This window comes from Sebastes fasciatus, chromosome 8 (assembly GCF_043250625.1).
Source record: "Sebastes fasciatus isolate fSebFas1 chromosome 8, fSebFas1.pri, whole genome shotgun sequence".
Taxonomy (NCBI): domain Eukaryota; kingdom Metazoa; phylum Chordata; class Actinopteri; order Perciformes; family Sebastidae; genus Sebastes; species Sebastes fasciatus.
The window spans coordinates 18,136,065-18,161,931 of NC_133802.1; the positions used below are offsets into that span (position 1 = coordinate 18,136,065).

Below are 25,867 nucleotides of genomic sequence, written 5' to 3' on the forward strand. Positions count from 1 at the left end.
CTTCACGAACTGCCGTGAGACTGTGTTGAAGAAATGACACGGGAGACACTGCTTGCCGATGCTGTGTTGATTATTTTTCATGAGCATTCAACTAACATCAATGCTGCACTACATTACTTCTGGTCCTCAACTATAAGTGGCCTACATATTGTTGAGTTCCTGCTGAGGCAGTCATTTGAAAGGACACAGGAAGAGGGATGGGATGGTGAGGGTGCAGCCATTTTTCTTCCGGCTAAATCTTCCCCGCACAGGAGTACAGTACATACTGCTGACTGGGTGTAAGCAGTTTCTCAATGCATCTGTGTGTGTGTGCGTTCAGTGTGTGAGCACAGAGAGTAGGATTGTGTGGCCGGGCCTGAGGGGGGAGGACGGAGGGCTGAGGAGGCTCAGTCATGGCTATAAGTCCTCTCTTCTGGAACAATGGCTGGAGCTTACAGCTGTCCCTGTCACGTATAGCGCTGGACTCCCTCATTCCTCTGATGCATTGTGCCGCTCGCCATGTGGGGGTTTGCTTGGTTAAAAAAGCCTTCAGGCATTTTAGAAATGTTGTTGAAGGGTTGGTGCTATATTCTATACAGTACAGTGAAACCTGATCAATCTCTTCTTCCCTCTATTGTAAAACAAAGACAGCTAAGTGAAAATGAATTTCATTGTCTGACATTTCTTCTTTGCCGATACTTGTAATTGAAGTCATATTTTGAACTGCAAATTTGACAGAAGAGAGCATTTCATATCATAAATTGCAGCACAGTTTAAGGGGAGACACCCCAGGGTAATAGGGTAAAAAAAAACTAATATATACCATCATGAATCTTCCCCAGTTGACTACTTATATTAAGACAATAATTTTTTGTTTCACAAGTTTTGAGAATTTGTTTAAATATGCAAATGAGGCGTTATCTTGTTAATGTTTTCTAATTTGCATATATTTCCAGAACAGAAATCTGAACATCGGATACAACCAGGCTCAAAATTCTTGTTTCATTTTGTTGACATAATAGAGTAAAAGGTTTTTACAGAGGGAATTTTGGATATCTCTTTTTATCACTCCTTAAATCAGAAAATACTGTCAACAGTCATTCAAAAAAATAATAATAATTTTTTGCCATGTTTTAGGAATAAAATGTTATATAATTCAGGCTATGAATATATATATCTCTCTTTATATATAGAGAGAGATATATAGATAAAAAATAGATAAATTGTAGTTAAATAAACACCTAAATGTGTATTTTGGATGTTTTTGATCCACTAGTCTGAAAGAAGATGTGTTATGGAAGCAAAATCTAAAAATCTAAAAATGTTTTTGCCTGGGGTGTCTCACCTTAAAGCATAAGACTGATCATTTTTCTATTTTTGTTATTTGTAACAAATCTAGGGTTGACCTGAATGCTTTGAAGATTTGAAGCTTCGAAGCTTCAACCGTTGCCATGGTAATTGCTCTCCAAATCAGTATTTGAATGCTTTTTTTTTTTTTTTATATAAGTATGTAATGATAATGTATAAATCCCAAAATAGCCCATGATATAAGGAATAGGTGCGTGTGTGTACAGTAGTGCGGCAGCAGCACTGTCCCGAAGCTTAGAATACCTTCGGTACAGCTCTAAACAAATCCTATGAAAAGACCAAAAAAATCTTAAAACACACCAGTGAGCCACACTGTTGCACTGTTGCTGGTTAACATGCTCCTTTGCTGTAGTTTATTTTGAGCCAATCCCACATACACCGTCCTGTCGCTGTAAATACTCACAGGCGTGTATAAATCTGCAGTTGAAAATAGTCCCCAGCAAATGCGCTCCTGCATCATCCTTTACTCCTGTTTGAGTCATATTTGCTGCTGCAGCTGTTTTAGAAAATATCTTAGCCTTTTTAAAAAAAAAAATTAAACTATATATTTGTGACCCGATTTTGAAAGATTTATGACCTCATTAGGAAGTAATGCGTTTCAGGAAGTCCTTGAGAAATGGACGTACACATTGTTTGTTTTGGTCTTTTCATAGGATTTGTTGACACTGAGAAAAATACATAAAAAAATGTCGACCTTATCCTTTAATTTCCTAAATATTTCATTCTTATGGGTGAACGTGGTTCTGTTTTTATACTGGATGCAAGAGCTGCAAATTAAATCATAAATCATAAATGGCTTCATTATAAATTTGACTTGAGAAAAGAGCTTTCTCTCAGTTTTCGAAATGAAATACAATATGAGGCAAATTACAGATAATAGCCAGATGCTCTCTGTTCAAACCAACCAAACTGAATACTAGAGCGATCATCTGAAAGGAAATGTAGAACGACTTCATTTTGAAGTGAATCTATGCATTACGATTTCCCCTCTCAGATTGGAGAGACGTTTCATCAAACCCTGGCGGAGACTAAGTGAAGAGGGAAAGGATCTTTGTCTGTTTTCTTATTGGCTGTTTTGACAGCAGACAGCCTCTAAGTAGGTCAGGGAACATGAGAGGATTTACTGAGCACTCATGGGAGTCACTCTAAGACACTGCAACTGCAGCCCAGACAATAATGCGAAAGGATCCATATCAGCCCAGAATCCCTTTAACCTTGGGTTAGTTTGAGGTTAGAATAATGAGGATAATTAGGACGTTGCCAACATGTCTCTCGTCTCTTTTGAAGTCACACCAGACGTCTTTGCATTTGCAGCTACCGCATCCGAAATCACCTGCTCTCCTTGTGCTGTGTGCGTGTGAGATGATTTCCTGTTGTGAAGAATAAAAATGTATATGTTGCTTCTGCTTACATCATTGGGAATAAGCAGTTCCTGAGATGTCTGAGTGTTGGAGTCCATCCCTGAGGAGAGAGAGCACAGACTGAATAAAATTGACGTATCAGACATTTGACGATTCATTCAACTCCTTTAGTTAGTGAAGCCACACAAACTGGCATTGATATGCGGGAAAAACCCTTTGAGCGAGGAACCGCTAGATATAGTAAAGCAGTTAATTTCCATTTTAATGGACTGGTGTTTAACACGGCACTCATTCTTCTCCTTCTCCCAGCTCTCCGACTCTGCGGAACGTATCATTTCACATAATAGTTTCTATGAGGGAGCTATAAAGCCTCGTCTCCTCCTTCCTCACTGATACAAGCACATTACCAGTGCGGCTAATGACAGCAAGCCTTTATTTCTCAGGTCTAAAGGCAGGTTGAAAATCTAGTTACAGATGGAGGAGCGATGATAAAACTCTGCAAGCTGCTTATTTTATTTGAAAAATTGTTTAATTAAACCATTCGTTTGAGTGAGGAGATATAATCCAGAGCAAATATTATTACTGCTTTACATACCAGGTATGATAGTGGAAGTAGGCTGGGCCATTGGACTCAGGCCTTGCTGCATTGACAGCTGGTGTAGCTTGGCCATCTGTAAAACAGAAAGCAGAATGCAGTGTACACTAAACCATAAACTACTCATGTTATATTCATTTATAATATTTCCACAAATGGCCGTACTGTACCTCTGAGTGTGGAATGCCATATTGGTTTTGCAAAGTGTAGGCCTGAAAGACAGCATCCTGCATTAGGTAAATTACAGCAATAAAACATCACACACAGGCAATAAATCCACAGCCTCTTAATGGAAGTGCTTCTCTATCAATACATGCCTGATTTGTTTTTCAGAATAAGAGAAATGAGCGTTTATAGTTCAGAATTTAACATACTTTCTGATTTACTCCTCTCTACCAATGCATGTTTCATAGTTTGGGTTTTATTTGTCCGGGATTTGAGATATCAATTTCTGAAATTTCTGCCTGGTGAATTGAATTTTGCTTGTGGTTCTCACAGCAGCATTAAAAATGGCATAAAAAAGATTCAGCAACAACGTCTCTTTCCAAACACAGTGTCCCTGTTTGTCTGAATAATCCTCAAACCTCAGTGTGAACAGTTAAACAGACTATAAGTAGCTCCGGTGATCTGGACTATTCTGATAAACCAAAATCAGCTTTACTTCCCCAAACAATGCCACTGCTTAATGTTAAAAACAGAATTGCAAAATGAACCATTTTTCCCTTACATACAATAAATAATTTCTGACCTACTAAAACCTCATGTCAGTGTAGTAGTAAGTACTGAAGTGGTAACCGTTCCCTTGCAAAGCTTGGCTTGCACATTTGATGAAGGTGTTAAAATACATAAATTAACATTAAGTATTGTTATTACACTAAATAATTAACTATTTCCTGTGTTATATGTTCTATTGTCTAATATATTGTTTCTATTTGCCAAAAAGTAAAAGGGTTTCTATTTCGGTTGCTATACTTGACCCAGTCGGTTGCTATACTGTACAAGGACAGATTAGAAACAACCATCATAGCAAATGTTAATTTATTTCTTCTTGAAATACTAATTAAAACAGAAAACAATTATATGAAGTCATCAGGAACAAATTGATTGACAAAGTCATGAAAAACTGTAATGAATGAATAAAGCACCTGTGAGATATGACAGATTAAACCTCTGGGGTCTACATGGTTAAATCCCACTAGAGAGAATTTAATCTTTTTCTTTTATCTGTAATTTGAGTGCCCTGACCCTTTTTAAATGATTTGCTAAAAGCACGTATTGCTTATAAATAGTTCATCTTTTGTGCTGTAACAAATAATTTGTGCAATCCTGCCTGTTGGCTGCATCATCTCTATCTCTACCTGCAGGATCGCCCATCCCCCCCAAGATCTTAAATAATGCAGACTCACATATGTTGAGCCCTTTTTTCTCTCACTCCATTCATCCATACTTAACTTAATTTCTATCCATCCATCTATCTCTCTATTCTAACTCAATTTTGCTTGACGCCAGCTGTCTGGCCACTATTACCAGTCCATCCTACATGGTCATAAACTGGCGAGGAGAGCTCGGCCGTTACAGTGAATCATACATTAGAGTTGCGTTTATACAGGAAAGCACAAAAACACAACACATTAATAGCAATTATCTTTCAATTTACAGCATGAGTGATCTAAATTGTGAAGTCTTTTATATTTTACTACCCACAGTTTATGTATTTTTTCCAATCTAGGGCTAATTTGTCAGAGGCTGCTTTTTCCGTTCTGATATTATGACGGTATCTGCTATTGCTGTCATGGGAGGAATATTCCTAAAGCCGAAATGTTTCTGGTGCAGAGCTAGGCAGGACTAAAAAAAGAGAGTGTGGTGGTGGTGTGTGTGATGGCATCGTGTTTCAGAAGGGGTTATAGCTCTTATGACAGGGTAGAACAATAGCTGCAGCTTACGCTCAGCTGTTGTTTTTAATGCCTCCAGCCAGATGATGGACTGTGTAAATTTGGACATAGCACACAACCCTCAGATCCTCACAGCCCTGAAACGCATTCCTGCTCTGTGCAGTGAAGTTTAATACCAGCTTCTGGAGAGATTTTTTATATTTTATAATCAGAAGAATGGAGATTATCTGCAGACTTCACATTAATGAATGTCCATTACCTGCTGGAGGTCCAGGCCACCCTGGGTGACGGAGTACAGAGGGTGAGGTGCATATTCTGACGCCTCATACACCTACAAACACACAAGAGAAGCACAAAAGGAAAATATGCAGCTCATTACTGAAATATCTGCATGTTTATAAAGCCCAGACAGTCATTATTTTTGCAATGGAAGTGATGATTAGTGAGAGTAAATGTGTTCTTACCAACTGGAACCCTCCATGGTAAATGTGATGTAAAAATAATGAATAAAAACTTCCATTTTAATTTTTTTCCCCCGCTTGCTCTTTCGCTACAGATCAAATTTGGTCTGAGATGGGCTCTCAAGGCTGCATTTCTGACACTTCAACACACCTAACAGGCTTATAGGCCGTGACTCATCCGCAGACCCTTTCCCATTCCACTTAATTTTCTCCTCTGACAAATTATACAAACATCCCCTATCACTGCGCTGCCTTCATTAAAGCCATCTCCCAGTGACCAGGACGTCTCCCCGGGTTTAATTTGATAGCTTATTATGGGGAATATCAAAAACACAAAGCCATTCCATAAATTGACCAGAGTCTGAGGCAGCACAAACACTGTCAGAACTGCTGACAGCTATGCAGAATATCTGACTGCTGCTGTAGCCAGAGGAGACGGCAGGTCTCCAGTCTCGCTCGCTAATCTTGTGACTTGGTCAATGGGAGGGTGGATATCTGTGACTTCTCAAACAGCAGCGTCTATACCACTCAACCCCTCCCTCACATACATGACACACGACACACACTATAAAAGCACCCGATCCCCCACCAGGGAACACCTACATGAGTCTTGTTTCCCCAGAGTCAGCCAAGAACTTCAATGAACGATTGGATCATTGGCGATACCTTCTCCAAACAGTCTCCAATGACCATTTGTAGTTTTGGGTGTCAGCCCCAAATGATTCTCAAACTTTTCAGCTGTGCTAGCAGTATGGCTTGATGACTTTGTCGGTCGGTCTGCCTTCATTTAGTGCCACCAGCAGGTCAAAGTTTTCTCTTATTCTGTGTCTAGCGCCACTATGAGGTTGACATTTGTAGTATTGAGTGAAATATCTCGACAACTATTGGATGGACTCAGTGGGGTAACCTCCGGGTCTGTAAAGTGAAGCCAGTGCGGAATTGCCTTAAACTTGCATTCTTTCTAACAGCCAGCAGGGGGCGACTCTGATTGTATAGAAGTCTATGAGAAAATGAGTCTACTTCTCACTTGATTTATTACCTCAGTAAACATTGTAAACATGAGTTTATGGTCTCAATCGCTAGTTTCAAGTCTTCTTCAATACAGCATGATGTTCAATTAGTAAATGATGGTCCCAATTAGACTCAAATAGACCATAAGGCAGGGGATGCTTTAGGGCGTGGCTACCTTGTGATTGACAGGTCGCTACCACGGCGTTGTCCGGTCAGGGAGTTGTCCATGTTTTCGTCTTACAAATTTAACACTTTCACAGTGTGTTTTCAGGTCATTAAAGTAATGTTCTCCTCTGGGTAAATTGTAATAATTTTGGTAATCCATAAATTTTCCTTCTAGCACCAACATGAGGTCAATTTAAAAAAAAAATTTCATTCAACTTTGATTCAAAACTAAATACCTGCAAAATGGTGGCAAATGGCTGTGTTATGCTAGAAAAGAAATAAAAAAGAGAGCTAGAGAGAGGAGTTCAAACCCTGCTTACTTTCTCACACAGCTGGCCGATCACGTGTGTAAAGTGGGTGTGAATGTCGGATGGTTGGTTTCGGAAGGTTACAGAAATTGTCAGACACACCCCCAAGCAGTTCCGATGAAGCATACTGCCGTCTTGATGACACACTCATCATCCTCAGCTGTGTTTAGTGCTAAGTAATTAGCAAATGTTAGCATGCTTACACATAAAACTAACCATGGACCGCACAGAGGCGTCCAAGTGTAGCCTCACAAAGCTGCTAGCATGTCTGTAGACTCTTGGTCTTGTTATTCATGACTTACTAATACTAACTCATCCTCCACCTTCTTGCAAACCATAATAATTTTCAAAAACTACTAATAGAGTTGGAGACATTAGTAACAATCAAGCCAAATTGTTATTCTTTCGGAAAAATATGATCAAGAACATGGACTGCATGTATCATTTCACCTTAACACAAGTTTCTGTTGAGCAAATTGCTCAAACTGGCACCAAAGACAGATCTCCCACAATATTGGCACTAAACCCGAGAGCAAGATCATCATATTTTTTTTTTTTACTAGTCCAAAAAACTGCACAGCAGTGCTTCTCTGCTCTCCAGTAAAGCTTCTCTCCTGGGTGCAGCTGGTGCAGGGTAAAAACCACAGCCAAACCAAAAGAAATAAAAAATGCAGTGCACACCAGGATACTGGCATTGATTTTTTTTTGGTTTACTCTTTCTTTTACTGGTGTTAACTTGACGTACATCACCTCTTCTTCTTTTCTCCTCTGTCATAAATATGTGTTCATCTTGTACGCAACAGTCTAGTAAAGCACAGTTTGAGAACCACTGTGCTAGATCCCGACATGTATGTAGTAAAATCTCTCACCTGGTTCCCTGCGATGAGGAGAGCAGCTGGGGAGGGGCTCGGCCGGTAGGGGATGGTGGCACCCTTTGGGGGAGACTTAAAAACAAGACAAGAGTCAGAGGTTGTAATAAACATAAATCTCATAGACATGAATAATCTACTCTGAAATGACGTCAAAGAGTGAGACACTTAGTGCAAATGGTGTGCAACTCTTTGGTACATTAAGATACAATAACAATTAATGACGAGCTAAACTGCTAATGACACTGACATTATTCCCTTCCTTGTTTTCCTTTTGATAATATTAGTCATTCATTGAATTATTGAAGCCGTGTAGTGCGAGCTCTTTGTGGATAATAGCTCTGAGCTTTAGTTTGCATCGGAGCTGCTGGCTCTGCAGTGGTGTGCCCTCTGGATAAATCAAGCATCCACTGACAAGGAGACATTTGAAGATAAAATTCTTCAAACACCAATGAGAAAAGGAGATTATACAGGGTACATGACGCCGTATATCTTATCGAGCAACTGCAATGTTGGCGATACTGTTTTGGGGTTTAAGATGTAGAGCATCTTTTCTGCGGGAGCAGTCACAGCAAATTCTTTGTATAACTTTGCATAATTTAAATCTCGAAGCCAACGGGAAGAAGCCGCTGGTACAGAATCCTAATGAAACTCGCAAGCCTTTGAAGAAAGCCCTGGAAAACTGGATCAAACTAGCAATTAGTCAGTCAGGTCCAGCTGCAATGCTAAAACAAAAGGGACTTGTGCACTTCCATGAACACACAGGGAGAAACTGTGCTCGGGGTTGTTTTTCTCTCATCATCTCCTCGATTTTCTCAAGAGAGCTGTTGTCTAAAGGTGGACAGATTTTGCTGCAGGCCAGTTTGTTTTCTCTTAGCAGCTTAGTGTCCTCTCCAACAATACTGAGCTCTGACCCGAGAGCTGCACCTTTCGACTCCTTCCGATGAAAAGGAATTATGCACTTCCTTGATATATCCTGTGTTAGATGAGGATGATGCTACAGAATCTGTGTTCAGCTGTCGATTTCAGTCATAGATGGCATTACATAACACAGAAGACTAACACAGCCTACTAAAAATGCATTAACTCCTGCTGCAGCGGAATAGACAATAACTGCTGGTGAGATGAAAACATGCACGTCAATGGCAATAATTTCCTTCACGTAGCTGCAGCAGCAGAGTTCTGACAACATGTCAGCTCTAGGTGTGGGTATGTGGAGTAAAGAGAGGAATATGGTATGCTTCCTACCTCCAGGATTACTGTGCAGATGAGCCTGACACACTGGATTACAGACTCCTGATTCCCAGATATCGTCACCCCTCGCTCAGTGGAGTTGGGCAGCAAATCCCCTGCCACCTGTATCTGAGCTCCGGTGCTCTGCAAATGATAGGGGTTTTAGAAAAAAAGATTAGTTTGATTCCGGAGATAAGACAGGCCGTTATTACTCTGCCATGGTTCCTTTCTGTGCCTCCTTCCTTCCTGCTGGCTTTGCTGAACTTATATTTTAAACCTCTACTGACGGAGACCGGCCACGCTGTAGTGTGTTTAACGTCAAGTCCTGTCAGGTTAGAGATAAATGAAGTCACCCATGGTCAGCAGATGTAATTCCCCTCAATTTTAGCTGATGTATTCCTAATATAGCATGGCTGCAGGCAAGAAGGACTGCTTGTAAAGATTTATGTACATTCGCTGATGTCTCTATCAGACTTGGAGGCCATTGTTGAACCACACACATTACAAAATGCCTCTGTATGCGTCCTGTAGCAACCAAACAAAACAAATCTGTTACTGAAACCAATTTGGGTTATGAACACAACAAGAAAAACCGTCTAACCGCAGAAAATCAGCTGGATGCCAAAACACGTGAAGGTAAAATAAGAGGGACACTATTAGTAGATGAGCACAGAGCTAAAGTTACAGTGTCGGACGTCTCTGGCAACAGATCTAATGTTGTTTAATCCTAATGTTTCAACTGGGCGTAAATGTAGTCAGGAGTTTTTCCCTTTCAAAGTTGCCACTGCTGAGTCATACTGTTTGTTGTTATCTATCCGGACTGCATTGTCTCACTAATTTCCTGCCTTAATAGCCTAAATCCAATTTTAGTCTGGTGCCAACCTAAGTGCAGATACCACCACTTTGGTCCAGACGGAAATATCTAAGCAACTTGTGTATGGATAGACATGAAATTCTGTTCAGACAGTCATGGTCCCCAGAGGATGAACCATAATGACTCTGGTGATCTCCTGACTTTTCCTCTAGCGGCACCAGAAGGTTGACATTTGTGGTTTTGAGTGAAATGTCTCAACTATTGGAAAACATATAATGAAATTTGGTACACGCATTCATGTTCCCCGCAGGAGATTTGATGATCCCCTGACTTTTCATATAGCGCCGTCTTTAGGTCAAAATTTGAAGTTATCCAATACTTTGGTTTATCATCAAATACCTGCAGAATGAATGGCATTCCCATCAGCCTCTGCTGTACTACGTGTTTGCTGCTATGCTAACAAATATTAGCATGCTAACCAGCTAAAGGAAGATGATGAGCGTGGTAAACATTATACTGTGGAAACCGCTTGTAGTGATCACTGTTACATTGATCAACTGCTTATATGGATCAAAAAACTTGGGACAGAATCGTTCCTGTACAAATGCTGTTTAAACCATTATCTAATAGTAATCAAGTAGTTCACTTACAGTGTTCATTTTGGGTCTTTTCATACATAACAGATAGAAAAAATTGATTTGTTTTATTCTCATATTAAATATTTATATTAAATTACAGTTTATTTTCCGGCCTGAAACCACCACAAAGCTGTGGCTTAGTATAGCCCATTTGCACTATTGAAGTTACTGTATTTGTAAACAGCACAATATAGTTTTAGGCTATAACCTAATTATAATTTCAAGTACAGTAAACAATATTTTCTATGCAGTACTGTATAATAGTGTATGCGAATTATACACAGTACAGTCATTTAATTTGTACAGTAATTTGAAATGTATTTGAAACAGCTGTACTGTATTTTGAAACATAAAATTCTGTCATTACTTCATATTCATGTAATGAATATACAAATGTCAATTAGATGGTAATCTGCATGAGAAATAACAAAAAAAGAAAAGAAATTCTGTTATAATAATCATCTGCTTATAGTGATCAATTTGACGTGGACAGATGTGATCCCTATAAGAGGTTTGGACTGTACCTGCTAAACATCAGCATGTTAGCTCTGCCATTGTGAGCATGTTGGCAACCGGACATTGGCATTTAGCTCAAAGCACCGCAGTGTCCAAGTGTGGCCTCACAGAGCTGCTAGACTCTTTATTCACAACTTACTAATACTGCTAGTGCATCTTTATATTTTTGTATTTTATGTAAATCTGCTTTTTGACATATGTCACTCGTCTGTAGCTCGAATGCAATTTGCATTTTATGATTTATGACAAATTATTCATACAGTTATTATTTTATACAATTTTGTTGCTGTAGATAAATATGAATACCACCTCTCTAAATGTATCATATTTATATAATGAATGAGAGCTTCTAATGCATACCTAAAATATATTACTGCATGCAGGAGGACTTACACAAATTATTAGTGTAAGTCCTCCTGTTAGTGACTATAGGGCACAAAACAAAGCAGGTCAAATAAACCTGTGGAAAATGAAATATCTCTCCCTTCCAGCTGCAGTTTAATTTCCCTCATCTATAGAAGCAGATTTGTCCTCTTCATATTTTAGTGTTCGTCCAGCCTGTGCAGCAAGGACGTGGAGGATGGGGTAGATTTTATGTTCTGGCTACTCACCTCTCTGATCTCCTTTATCTTTGCCCCTCCCTTCCCGATGAGAGAGCCACACTGGCTGGCAGGGATGACCAGCCGCAGGGTGACTGGTGGCTTGGAGCTGATGGTGCCGTTGGCCACCAGCGCAGTCAGGTCCTGGAGGGAGATGAAAAAATGTGGTGAGAGGATGAAAGAGAGGGGAGAGAGAGTCCCAGAGGGAGAGATCAGGCAGCAGGGGTCAAGGTGAAAATGGAGGGAGAGAAAAGCTACTGGAGGGTTTTTATCTCCGATAATTAGGATTGAAGTGGCGTTGAATTTAAATCCAGTTCCTCTTATTGGTTAATTTAGGATTCACATAAATCTAAACACACTTTCAGTTAGAGTTCTATTCTTAGTCCTTACTCAGTACTGAGGGAAATTAAAATGTCAACCTATCGCTGCTTATTAGCATTAGCTCAAACTATTAAGAGCAAAGCAGGTGCTATATCAGAATCCGGTTTATTTCCAAGTAGGTTTTCACATACAGGGAATTTGCTTTGGTATATTGGTGCATAAACATTAGGGGTGGGAAAAAAATAGATTCACCTATGTATTGCGATTGTTTTTTTTGGTATGATTTTAAAATAGATTTTTTTAATGCCAGAATTAATATATTTGCTTCATTTGAGTTTATGCGGAGGTAGAGGGAAGTTACCGCTTTTATTGTTGTAGTCAGAATAAGGTGACGTCATATCTGTTCCGTATCCGTCAACCAAAACAAACCACAGCTGGCCGAAACGACAAAGCAGAAAACGGCGGAGGGGTCGGCGTGGATACGACTTGAACCCTCACATGTTAAATCCACAGTGGTAAACACTACACATACAGTAAAGTATGGAAACACTTTGGGTTTCACACATTGACAGGAAAAGCAGAACGTAAGAACGTATCATATTTCGGTAACGTGTGGTCAAATCAGCCGACGCTACAACTGTAGAGCACCCATATACTGACATTTATGTTAAATACATTCAAACGGCGCCGATGGAGCTGACAATGGATGTATAAATAAAACGAAGCTAACGATGAACCAATCCCAACGCAGCCAAGCTCAAGTTCTACTGCACCGACATGAATTGAACATGAAAAAAATCATATAGGATCCATACTGGAAGTGGCAGGTGGAGCTAAGAGCGATCCAGCATCTGTGCTAATTAACCTCAGTATCTGTATGTTTCACTATGTGCTGGGAGTCCACAGGAGGCCGGCCAGCTATGTAGGAGAAGTGGTTCAGTCCTGTGTGGGGTCTTAAAAGGCTGTTCAATCATTCATATGAACTGCTGAATTCTCCATGAAAGGGGAACGTCAACTGCAGCACCAGCTGTGTGCAAATCATGCTTTGAGATTTTCACTCTGCTGCATGTATTTGAGCTAGGACATATTGTCCATATGTCCTTCCTACTGCAAGCACACTGAACCTGCTCACCTTGGGGGTTCTTTCCACTGATCTTTTTGAATAGAACTGAATGAGAGGATATAATGTGAAGATATATATATATATATATATATATATATACATATATATATATATATATATATACACATGTACAGATTCACAGTACATTCATTTTCATTTCCTTGGTTCTTTTTCTTGTAATCTAATGAAACTGCAATGAGATGTTCCTTTAAACTGTCAGGTATGTTGGACACACACTGAGGAAAACTCTTGAGAGCCTGAAAAAATTAAATGAAAAATCCTTTTAAGTTTCTAAAGTTTGATAGATCATGGTTGGTATGGTTCCTTTTAAAGGTATAGAACAAAATCTAATGATAGAACTCAGTTATTTATCATCAAACCCTCGGTAGATAAAGTTAAAATGCATATCAACATATGCGACTGACAAAGTCTGATGACAATAACAGCCCCAGAAAGAATGGGTGCAGAACATGTCTGTTATCTACAGTAGCCTATATAATGGATGGTATGTATTTGGATCAAGAGCCTCACTGGTTTGATGAGTGTTTTTACAGTGCAGGTAGCAAACATCCTGTGTCTGCTCTCCGGTGGGTGGAGATTGAGCTTTTAATTAATGAACAGTGTGTCTCTGTGAACCTTTGAAATGTAAATACGCTGCGCTGTCTCTCTTCCCATCAGAGTTCAACCCACAACAAAAATGTGTGACAGAATGCAGAGCTCATTGCTTGTTTTTGAACGGTTTGTGTTCCAGTAAAATTAGCAGAGTTTGACTTAAGGGGGGGGGGGCAGTGTAACCGGAAAGGGATTTTACTCATGAAGGGAGCTGCATAATGCTTCCAATAACTGTGAACTTTGTATTTGAAAAGCATATTCAGATGTGGCTCTGTGCTCCGTGTCTATATTTAGTGAGGCGGATCAGGCTCTCTGACGTCTCGTCTCATTAGAAGAGGGGCACGTAGCTCGTCTGTACAATCACAAGACTCTCTGCGTCATTTTCTTGATTTGATCTAAAAATATGAGCCACATCTTAACAACTGTGAACGTTCCCATACTTCCCTGTGACAGCGGGAAAAAAAAAAAAAAGAGAAACTCTCAAAGCGAATTGGCGGAAATTATACAGCGGGTAACACAAGCACTGCTCACACAAAGAGTAGCTGGGCTTAAATCCCCAAAGCATATTGTGTTGCTTGCAGGATATGGACTCCAACACAGACAGATTATGTGGCTTTCACGCATGCTGTGCCTCGACACCTGGGAACAAAATACATGCATCATACTGTACTGCATGTAGTGAATTTCTTTCAAATTATCATAATAATAATTTGCATAAACGTGTATTTTTGCGCTCATGTGGCAGCCTTTGGGGAAAACTTCATCCATGAAACACGGACAGAAACACACACAAGTGATCAACTGCCAAATGAAAGTGTGCCTGTGTGTAATCATAAACTATTGAGACCGAAACAAACGCCAAATCTAATACTCAATGGCCAAAAAGCAGATTATTCCCCCTTTGTTTTTAATTAAATGTGTCACATATACAATAACTCAACTATGGCGGAAGAAGCGGCGCGCAGTGGGTCAGCCAACACGTTGCCATGGTAACTCAAGAGTTTCAGGGTTGAGAGAGGTGAGTGTGAAAGATCTTTAATGAATACGGCACTGTGCTCCCAGCCAGCATGTGTTTACTGAAGGCTGTCGACCTGAGCGGGAAGCTCAGCTGTTTCCTTGCCAGAGCGTACCCTGTGATGCTAAATCAGAGTGAGGACGGCTCTCATTCCACCATATTAATTAGTGCGGTGATGGACAGTCACCATGGGGACTAATAGCAAAAGGAACCTGTCATCTATAATTCATTAGTAGAGAAGGTATACAAATCCTTCTCATTAACAGGTACAAATTAGCATCATTTGTACTTTTGATGAGTGGACTGAACATGTGTTGCCAAGTAAAAGTATTTACATGACATGGCCCAACAATTAGGGATAAACCGATCCTACTTTTTCAGTCCTGATACTGATAGCGATACCTGGGCTTTGGGTATCGGCCGATACTGAGTACCGATCCGATACCAGAGTTTCATTAATAAGCTGTATGCCTCACTGTGTAGAAGTGGGATCATCCTTTTATGAGTAAGGCAACATCAGGCTTGACTTAAACATTGCTTTCCTAACTTTGTAAAACAAAATGTAACAAATAAATACATAGATATAAATATATAGTTATTTTTAATTACAATTTAAGTGTAAACCTTTTAATGCAGCAACAAATTGGTCAAAACTTAACCAGGAATTAAAATTCCAGTATATAATGTATATAGTATATAATCATAGAATTGAATTGAATAGATCGTCCCCATTGTCGCCAATACCTGATCCAGCTATTTGAGTCAGTATCGGACCGATATCCATTCCGGTATCGGTATCGGTGTATCCCTACCAACAATAATGTAGTTTAACAACTTACTGTACAACACACATCACGTCATTCCTCTTACAATAGTCAATAGTGTTTTTAACAACAGCAGCTAAATCTACTTATCCCACATTTTCGTCTGCAGTGTAATCGTATCTGAAAGTGCTACGAAACACGGTTAAAATTTTGCCTCCCATCACTTCAGTTTAGTGTATAATCGATAGTGATAAAAGCACATTAGTGGTAATGTTGAGATGAAGCTCGGGAAATGATTTCTTGTAATAATGTGGTGGAATGGCTTCTTGCACTTTTTGCAGACTTCCAAAAAGCTTGCTACATACATGTTGTGATTGGTTTTCTCTGTTTATGAGACATGACGACATGAGCTGATTTCCCTCGTATGTGATACCAATGAGCGGCATGTGTTACAGTTGCACTTACCTCCTCCAGTTTGTATGTGATCATGGTGAAAGCTCTGAAGACGCAGTCTGTGGAGCCGGTGATGGTGATGATCCTCTCTGGACAGGAGCCCTCTGAGATGTTGACCCGAGCGCTGCTCTGTGGAGACCGAGGTCATTAGGTCAGTTAATGGTCAACATTGACGGAATAGTTTAAAATACACTTCCTTGCTTTCTTGCCTAGAGGTAAATGAGTAGATATGTTAAATTTAAAGCTACTGCACAGCCAGCAGCTTGTTAACTTAGCTTAGCATAATGACTGTAATCAGGGGAAACAGCTAGTCTCTGTACAAAAGTTATGAAATCCACCTACCAGCACCCCTCATAATACCACAACTTGTTGTTTTCACTTACGCTGACTGTATTACTTTTGGACAGAGCCAGGCTAGCTGTTTCCCTTCATTTCCAGTTGTTATGCTAAAATAAGATAACCTCATCTCCTGCAAATGTATTGAATTAAAAGAAAAAGGGCCAAACAAATCAAAATATTGGTAAATTATTGTGTATATTAGGGATGTCACGATACCAGAAATTTAGAAGTCGATACCAATACCAGTGAAATTCCACGATTCTCAATGCCAATTTGAAACCACAGTAAAAAACAAATGTAAAACATTAAATCCCATGTACTTTAACATACACTCCTTTATTACTGTTTGCATACTGTTTTTTGTTAGGAAGTTAAACAGGTCACAATTCCCTCTCTATTATTTATTTTATATTGCTGTGAAAACATCTCCTTCAAACAACTGTATTTCGCCCAATACTCATCTTTACTGAATAGAGCCTGAGTGCATCATATGTAAATCAATGGTAACTCCCGCGTTGAAGCAGGACAAGAGCTAGTTAGCGGTAGCTTTTAGCTGTTTGCAGCCGGTAAGCAGCACAGTCCTGCGCGGAGTAACAGCTAACGTTAACTAGTTCTTGTCCTGCCGACATGGATCTCAAGCACTGACGGTACCTACAGTATTGTAGAAAAAAACGAGTACCGTCACATTTTCAGTATTTTGGCATCGACGTGACATCCCTAGAATATATCTTCATATACATACTAACCCTAACTTTACTAGAAACGGGGGAAACAGCAAGTCTGACTGTCCAAAGATTAAAAAAACTCTGCCTACCAGCATCTCAAAATCTAAAAAATTACAAAAACAAAGTGTAAAAACATCAATCAGTGGTTTTCCAGAAGTTATGTTCCCAATTATTTTTTGGCTTGGAGCAGTGACTTCCTGGAGGTGTTGGTAGGTAGATTTTCATCAGCTTTCGGCAGAGCCAGGCTAGCTGTTTCCCCCTGTTTACAGTCTTTATGCTAAGCTAAGCTAACTGGCTACTGACTGTACCTTCATATTTACTGTACAGACATGAGAGCGGTATTGATCTTCTAATCTAACTCTCAGCATAGAAAGCAAACAAGCGTTTTTCCCAAAATGTCAAACAATTTTGTTAATCTTCTTGTGTTCAAAGTGTTTAAAGTGACATACTGTACAATACAGCACAGCCATGGGACGGAGTAGTGACAGGAGGTAAAGGAGGTGAGACTGAAAGCTATAGAGCACATCTCTGTATCTCAGACTGACAGAGTAATAGAGTTTCTTCCTGGGGCATTGCCCTCGGATGACAAATCTCCTGCTCTCCTCCCCTTCCATTTTGTGTCCTTGAGTTGTAGTCACATGACCAGAGGCAGGACAGTGCTCTGAGCTGGGACATTTTCTCCAGTCACTCCAGTGAGTCATGCTCCCACTGTGACTGTAAAGGCCTGGGGAGTGGCTGACAGGATGAGGCTCATACAGCTGGGAAGTGACAAAGGCCAAAAAAACTGGCTGGCTGGATGAATGGATGGATGGCCACCATGGGTGAGCAGTTTATCCAGCAGCTCTGCGGGGCTGCGTTGTCCCATGACCTCACTATTCCTCTGTTTATCCATCTGCCTCATAAAGTACGACATAAAACCTTAGCAGCCAGAGGAAGAATCAAATGTACTGCCACGGTGTCAGCCTAATTACTTTTTAATACAAAGAGTCAACCAAGCGGCATTAGTTTGGCTGCACCCCGGAGATTTACAAAAAATGTAATGGAGGGGCAGACGGAGAAGAAGGAAGTTGTTTTAAGCAGTAAAAGAAAGAAAATGGATTTGGTGAGAGAGCAGCTAAAGGAGGGGTAGTGAATGATGGAGGGAGAGGATTTAAATTGAAAAGGTGCCTTTATTGCCCTAAAGGCATTTCGAACAATGTACCTGCTCTCTGTGTGCTTTACAGACTCAAAGCTCCCAAACAGGCAGACAGAACTGAGCTTTATTATTAATACATACAACTACCAGAAATCCTGACCAGAATTAGAGGCCCTCTGAGATTGAATTATTCTTGTTTTGACTGTATGGCATGCTGACACGCACACACACAAAAAACAATATCATCAATGGCAAATAGTATGCTGATGCAGATGATGAGAAGTTGTCGTTTTAAAGGTACAGTGTGTAGGATTTGGGACATCTAGTGGTGTGGTTGCGGATTGCAACCGAGTACCCCTTCGCTCACTCCTCCCTTTCCAAGATTGAGGTAACGTGAGCCGCCGAATGCAAATCCGCGGTAACGCAGTTCGCCTCGCTCAGAGGCCATCCTTAATATAATAACACTATTATTAGGAGCAACGAAAGTCAGATGGCGGATGGCGGTACCACGGTTTTGCACTCTGCGGCTCACGTTACCGTTTTTTTCACAATCGGGTCGGAGAACTACGGTGGTCTTCAGGTAACGTTAAAACGTGAAAGGCTCTATCTAGAGCCAGTGTTTGGTTTGTCCGTTCTGGGCTACTGTAGAAACATGGTGGACTCCGTGAAGAGGACCCGCTCCCTATGTAGATATGAAGGGCTCATTCTAAGCTAACAAAAAACACAACGATTCATAGTTTAAGGTGATTATACACTAATGAAAACATAGTAATGAATATTATATTCCATTTCTGCTAATAGATCCACCGAAATGTTACACACTGTTCCTTTAAAGCTCTCAATGGTGTACACAGTACCTCTTCTCGTATTCGTTTCACCGTCTCTCCTTTCTGGAAAAAAGAGAAGATGAAGGACAGCTTTAAACAGAATCAAATGTGCTTTGTTTGAAACATCACAGTGTCCTCGACCTCTAAGTGAAACCAGCTATTTCAAACCCACGAAAGTCTGATTGGAATTCAGCAGAACAAATTTCAGCTAGAGTTTCAATGCCCTATGCGTCGCAGCGGTGTCGTCTGCACTGCTGTCTCTAAAAAGATATATCAAATACATCTGTGCGTCTGAATGGGACGTACACCTGCTGTAATGGCTGCATATAGAGTGTGTGTGAAGACCTCCTGCCAGGGACAAGAACATTTTGTCAGACTTGTGTCACGCTGCAGCACATCCTCTGCTGGTTCTTAGATTGGTTCTTCTCCTGTCTCCCATTTTCCCTTGGCTTAAGTCCATCCAAGTTGTCACACCTTCATGCATCCACTGACAAACACTTCCTTACAAGAGTATCAAAAACTGTTATCGTCTCCCACATTGGGCTACACTGTTATTTATGTTATATTCCAGGAGAACTATATACGTGGTGCATTGTGATTCTGGTGTCGCCCTTCTATTGATGAGAAAGAGATGAGAGGTTTGCCAAAGAGATGGAGTGGCAAGTCATTAGCCCAAGTGCTGCAGATCAAGTGCCTCTCTCCGTCGAGCTGCACAGTATGTGTGTGCTCATCTCTCTTTCTTTTCTCTATTTTCTTTTAGGTATTTGGATTTCGGCAACACACTGCGACATCCATTGTGACATCTTTCTTTCCTTTATTTTCTGCGTCTATTTCACTGTCCCTGTTCTGTCTCGTATTGATGTCTTTTGTAGGTGTTGTATTACAAGGCGTGATAGCTGGGGCTACTGATGCAGCATAGAGCAGCCAGGCCCTTCCTAACAGACACTTAAAGTGCCCACAAGGGGCTAAACAGTAATATGTCTTCGGAGCTCAGTTTCAACAGGAGGCTTGCAGTCAGTGCACTAATGTTTTTGTTTGATGGATTACTGGGTTGCGTTATGGGTGGTGGGGGTGGTGGCGAGGTCTTAAGAGGGTTGGTTTAAGGCAATTACATTTAGGATGGGGATATTCAAAACAACAATTTTTTTTGTTGGAGGGCTTTGTACTCCGCTTTGATTTCAAGACGAAGAGGAAAATTATTCCACAAAAGCTTGAATAAATCCACATAAAAGGCATCAATTAGAGCCATGGAAAATAAATACACATTTACATAACATTAGACACAGGCATAGCATTTTAAAACATCAACCTCATCTGATAAAAGAATATCATTCTGTTTTCTTTTATAATTAATACCTTTATAGTATACATACATGCAATATAATTGTAGTAGAACAAAAATACAAATTCTCACCTTTCCTATGATGCTGCCAACCTCCTAAAATACAAGGAGATAAAATTAATTACATATACTAAATCAGGCTGTTCTCACACTGTTCATAGCTATACCTACGAAAAATGAATGCACTGTAATTCATATATAACCCACAAAATCAATTTGTTATGTAATCCAGATAATCGTGAACCAGCGAATATAAATAGTGACAAACACTGCGTACGGAGGAAGTCGGGTTGGACGGGTGGGTCCAAAAACACTTTCGCCAATTTTGTCAACATTTATTTGTCAAGTAACTTCCGTACTTAAAGGGGGGTAGGCAGTATATTTTTGGCATCATTGGGCAAAAATTCCATAATAACCTTTCAGCATATTGTAATTCAAGTGTTCTGAGAGAAAACTAGACTTCTGCACCTCCTCATGGTTCTTTTTTCAGGCTTTTATAAATCTACCCCCTGATGGGAGACTTTGACCAATCACAGGTCATTTCAGAGAGAGCGTTCCTATTGGCTGTGCTCGGGCTGGTGGGCGGTGCTTGGTGTTTCCTCAACTGATCTCAACATGGCTGCCGGGTCACAAATATTCTCATTTTACAGCTAAACGGTACACTACAAGACGTTTCTGAAAACATTTGAGGCGAGAAATAGGCATTACAATAACAGAATATTGATTCATATTTGATCAGCGCTGCCTAGTTCGAGCGTTTGATCGGAGTTTGCGAGTGATTGAAGGCTGCTCAGAGACGGCAGCTGGAGGGCAGACTCCAGATCAGCTCTGATTGGTTGTTTTCCTCCAGTACGTGACATCTTGTAGATGCCATTAGGAGCACCTGATGGCACCAGGCACATGATTTTTTTCACTGATTACCTGTCTCAGGCACTACTGTCAGGATATAGTGACCACTTTATAAAAATAACTTTTTTTGAATCACATTTGCTCCAAATCTACCCACTGCTGCTTTAAGTTACACCACTTCCTGAACAATTTTAACCCAAATTTCCCAAACTAAGTTGTTTCCTGTGAAAACGGAGGTAACGAGCAGAAATTGACACGTGTTGCTGGACATTAGTGGAAAACACAAAAAAAAATTAGGAATCATTTTTTGTTAGATATCATACAAACTGTTGTATGAGAATACGTTGACTAAATACAATTTCAAAAAGCAAATCATTTAAAATCCTTGTAGTGGCATTTCATTATTCATTAATATTATTAATTTCTGGTATATAATTTATGAGGTGGTGACAAATCTTATGCTTAACAAAGCCCCGAGTGCTGCAGCATGCAATTCATTCATTCATAAACAACGTGAGAAGGAGGCTCATACCTTTCCGTGCATGAGCAGTCGTAGTGTGAGGGTCACTCCCAAGCCCCCGTCTGCAAAGTCCTGCTCACAGTTCATAGTGATGTGGGAGTGGCACGCAGGGAGACGCATGAACAAGGCTCATTCGCTGGTCACACAGTCAAACAAAGACCAGCGATCGTTCTCTGGCTTCTCCTTCAGTGCCGCTCTGAGAGAGAAAAGAAGGACTGAAGTTATTATTTCAAAGGAATTTTCATCCCACAAAAGAAATGTTTGAATTAAGTCACAAACATTCATGCTCACACACATACACCATTGTTTGCACTCAAGATGTAGCTCATGTGCACTCACATACACTCAAGAAATTCACTGTCATCATTCACTGAACATTATGTGCCACTATTAAACTAATGGTCGTGTTCTAGTTCATTTCTGGGAAACAGCGTGCTCGTACTGTTTCTAACTGCATTGTTGACTGAATGATAATTCCCGGAGATCAAAGACATTCAGTTGCACAGAGGACGCAAATTAAAGCCGAAATACAATACATTTATACCATCAAAGAGCTTTGAAAGAACGCTGAAATCAAGTATCACTGAGAGGAGCTTCTTCATTAGTTTGAGTCGATGTAATATTGATGGTGATTCATAACACAGTCATAATGAAGAGCATTGTGTGTGCAGGATATTGACCAGAAGCACCAGCGGTGTCAGCGATGTTGCATCTCATCAGAGCTTTGGGGTCCTAACAGACTGCGGGTGGGTGGCCATCGATGACTAACACACTGTCTTCATTAACTGACAAGCAGTCTCTCTCAGAGCGAGTTGAGTGACTTGATTGAATTTGGATTAAAGAGAAAAGAAATTTCCTTTCAGCCGAGCGTGGCGTGAGTTTCATCCCAAGTTAATCAAATTCAATTCAAAACAGTTTTCATAAGCTGAAAATGTTTGGAATTTCTTTGGGGACCTGGTTTCTATATCTACTCCATCACAGTCAGTCAGAGAGAAAAGAAAACACTGTTATGGGCAGAATTCATACGCAGACAGCAAACGACGAGCATCTGTGCTGCTTATCCCTGAATGACAATGTGGCTACGTGCATGTCAGCAATGTGACATACCACATACGGTATGATGATTAATGTGCGAGTCACCTGGATGCTCAGTCTCAGCGTGATGTGTATAATTAGTTCATGGACTCATTCATGTTTCCTCTTGATTTATATTTGCTTACATTTGTCAGCCTGGACAGGGGAAGTAGATGGATATATATGTGATGCATAAATATAGCTTCGCTGTGGATGCTTTGTGATTAGCAGAATTTAAAGGAACAGTGTGTTACATTTTGGGGGATCTATTAGCAGAAATGGAATATAGTATTCATAACTATGTTTTCATTAGTGTATAATCACCTGAAACTAAGAATCATTGTGTTTTTGTTAGCTTAGAATGAGGCCTTCATATCTACATAGGGAGCGGGTCCTCTTCACGGAGTCCGCCATGTTGCGCCATCATGTTTCTACAGTAGCCTAGAACAGACCAACCAAACACTGACTCTAGAGAGAGACTTTCACGTTTTACGAAGGCCACCACAGTTCTCCGACATGCTTGTGAAACTGCGGTAACGTGAGCTGCAGAGTGCAAAACCGTGGTACCGCCAGCCGGCATCTGACTTCCGTTGCTCCTAGTGTAGTGTTATTGTGGTAAGGATGACCTCTGAGCGAGAAGAATGGTGTTACCACGGTTTTGAATTTGGTGGCTCACGTTACCGCAGTCTTGGAAAGGGAGGAGTGAGCCGAGGGGTACTCAGTTGGTTGCAATCTGCAACCACACCACTAGATGCCGCCAAATCCTACACACTGCACCTTTTAAAGGTAAGGAGAGTTTACTTACATTTCCAGAGGACGTGACAAATGCTTACAAATGCTTTCAGTTAGGGCTACCACTAACAATTACTTTCTTTATAGATTAATCAGCAGGTTATTTAATTTCATTATGTCAGAAAAAAGTCAGCAGAATATCCTGTCTTGTCTTGTTTTGTCTGAACAGCAGTCCAAAACCCAAAGAAACTCAGCAAATTCTCACATTTGAGAAGCTGGATCCAGAGAATGTTTGGCATTTTTACTAAAACAAGACTAAAGCTGCCGGTATACTCCATCAGAAGTGCTTGTTGGATGGTTCAATAGCTTTGGAAACCTCAGATGTCACATCAGGGAGTGTCCAACCAAGTGGTTTAGCCAAACATATTTAGAAGCATACAAGACGAGAAGAGTCCACAGCCATGCTAACGCCTCTGTACTTTGGCACAACGGTGCTTTGAGCAGTAAAAAATGCTAATGCCAGCATGCTAACATGCTCACAATGGCAATGCTAGCATGCTGATGATGTTTGCAGACACATATTTGGGGATCATTGAAGACGTTCTGATACATCACGTGGGAACCATACACGTCCGTACAAAATTCATCCATCCTTCTGGTGGATGTTGAGATATTTCACTGGACAAGTGAAAACTTTGACCTGACCAAAGTCACTAAGATTTATTATCTGGGAAGCATGAATGTCTGTACCAAGCTGCATCCGATTCAACTGTTATCAGGCCATTAAATAGGCGTTATCGGTCGCTATAAGCACCATAGATGTGGGTCATTAAGGGTCTACTAGGCCTACTATGTTGTAAAAGTAAGTGCGAAAATTAAAAGCAACACCTTGTAAAACTGAATTAAATGTTACGTTTTGAACACAAACAAAAAGGCTTCTTTAGGTTTAGGCAACCAAACCACTTGGTTAAGTTTAGGGAAAAACATTGTGTTTTGCCTTAAAATAACAGTTAATGAATGAATTATCAAAGTGGTTGCAGATTAATTTCTGTTGATTGACTAATCTATGAATCGACTAATCGCATCAGCTCTGCTTTCAATACTATAATATAAAGCATTTGATTTTAATTATGCTGTTCAGATATTTGAGATATCACAGGAATCCTTTGTCGTCATGGATCATGTTGACACTCATGTGCAGTAACAAAGTCTCCTCTCCTTTTTGACTCATCAAGGCCACTTGTTTTTCTGCCAAGTGCATTCCAGCCAGCCTACAGAGCCACTGTACACCAACCCACTGCTGCAATCCTACTGACGCCGCCTGGCATATGTGTGTGTCTTTTCTAAATCTGCATGCTGTCTGTAGATTTGGCGAGCTCTGTGAGGAGATCATGTTTAATAAATGGGCGTTATTTTAGATGAGATCCAGTTCCTGAGAGACTTGTTGTAGGCAGGTTTATTGCTTTTGCTCGGTGCACAAGGCCATCGCTGCTTCGCTGATTTATTCATGCACTGACTGGATGCTTACAAAGACACGTTATAATGCTCACACACATCCCTCTTAAGATCCTACAGAGCTTGACTGCGTGTGTGGGGTTTATATTCCCCTCCATGGCCGCGGCACAAGCCTGACATGCCAGCCCGTCAAAATGTGCTCGTAAGTGGGGTAAAGTGTCACTTCCCTGGATTAGATTGCACCAAATCAAACTTCCTCTGCTTTTTTTTTAGAGATATGCTCATTGGATTCACTTACAAAACCATCAGTTCAGCTCATCTCCATACAATTTCCATAAATATCAAACAAAGCCCAGGGGGGTTGACTGGAGATAAACAAAAACTGGAACATTTTGCTTGCTGTTAGCTACAGATATAAGGCCAAGCAATCTTGACTTTAAGCTTGATCGATGCATCCTGAACACGTGTTATCACAGAGCACATTTGTGCAACCCGTGGGCTAACTTCATTATGTTTAGGCACTGAAGGGCATGGCTAAAATGTTAGCACTTTATTGCATTAGGAGCTAATGGTTGGAGGGATCATTATGTGCTGCTCTGTGGGTTGATAACAAGGCATGTGCTCTGTGTCTGTGTGAGGGCGGAGAGGCTCTGAACTCCTCATTTCCAGAATCCCAAGCAGCAGCGTTCCAGGATGAACAGAGCCCCTCTGTTCTAAATTAGACCTGGTAACTCAGAACAGGGAATTAGCAGAGAGCAGACTGCAGCGCCAG

The 25,867-nt window shown here is 40.5% G+C and overlaps 2 protein-coding genes across 5 annotated transcripts in view; one reads left to right on the plus strand and one right to left on the minus strand.

The window, feature by feature from the left end:
* LOC141772719 (poly(rC)-binding protein 3-like) overlaps nt 1–25,867 on the minus strand; it is a 42,589-nt gene that overhangs the window by 5,669 nt on the left and 11,053 nt on the right. For 3 of the 4 annotated variants that reach the window (XM_074644051.1, XM_074644050.1, XM_074644053.1), the window contains 11 exons: nt 21,847–22,030; nt 20,538–20,561; nt 19,154–19,186; nt 16,110–16,226; nt 11,822–11,953; nt 9,258–9,386; nt 8,010–8,084; nt 5,455–5,526; nt 3,474–3,530; nt 3,304–3,379; nt 2,759–2,808 (listed from right to left, as the gene is read on the minus strand). In XM_074644051.1, coding sequence (XP_074500152.1) covers nt 2,759–2,808; nt 3,304–3,379; nt 3,474–3,530; nt 5,455–5,526; nt 8,010–8,084; nt 9,258–9,386; nt 11,822–11,953; nt 16,110–16,226; nt 19,154–19,186; nt 20,538–20,561; nt 21,847–21,954 — 873 coding nt within the window. In that variant the 5' untranslated portion in view covers nt 21,955–22,030. The remainder of the gene's footprint in view (nt 1–2,758; nt 2,809–3,303; nt 3,380–3,473; nt 3,531–5,454; nt 5,527–8,009; nt 8,085–9,257; nt 9,387–11,821; nt 11,954–16,109; nt 16,227–19,153; nt 19,187–20,537; nt 20,562–21,846; nt 22,031–25,867) is intronic. The other variant, XM_074644052.1, reaches the window with a different exon arrangement.
* The window catches only part of LOC141772718 (dystroglycan 1-like), a 74,333-nt gene that overhangs the window by 3,554 nt on the left and 44,912 nt on the right, over nt 1–25,867 (plus strand). The window lies entirely within an intron of this gene.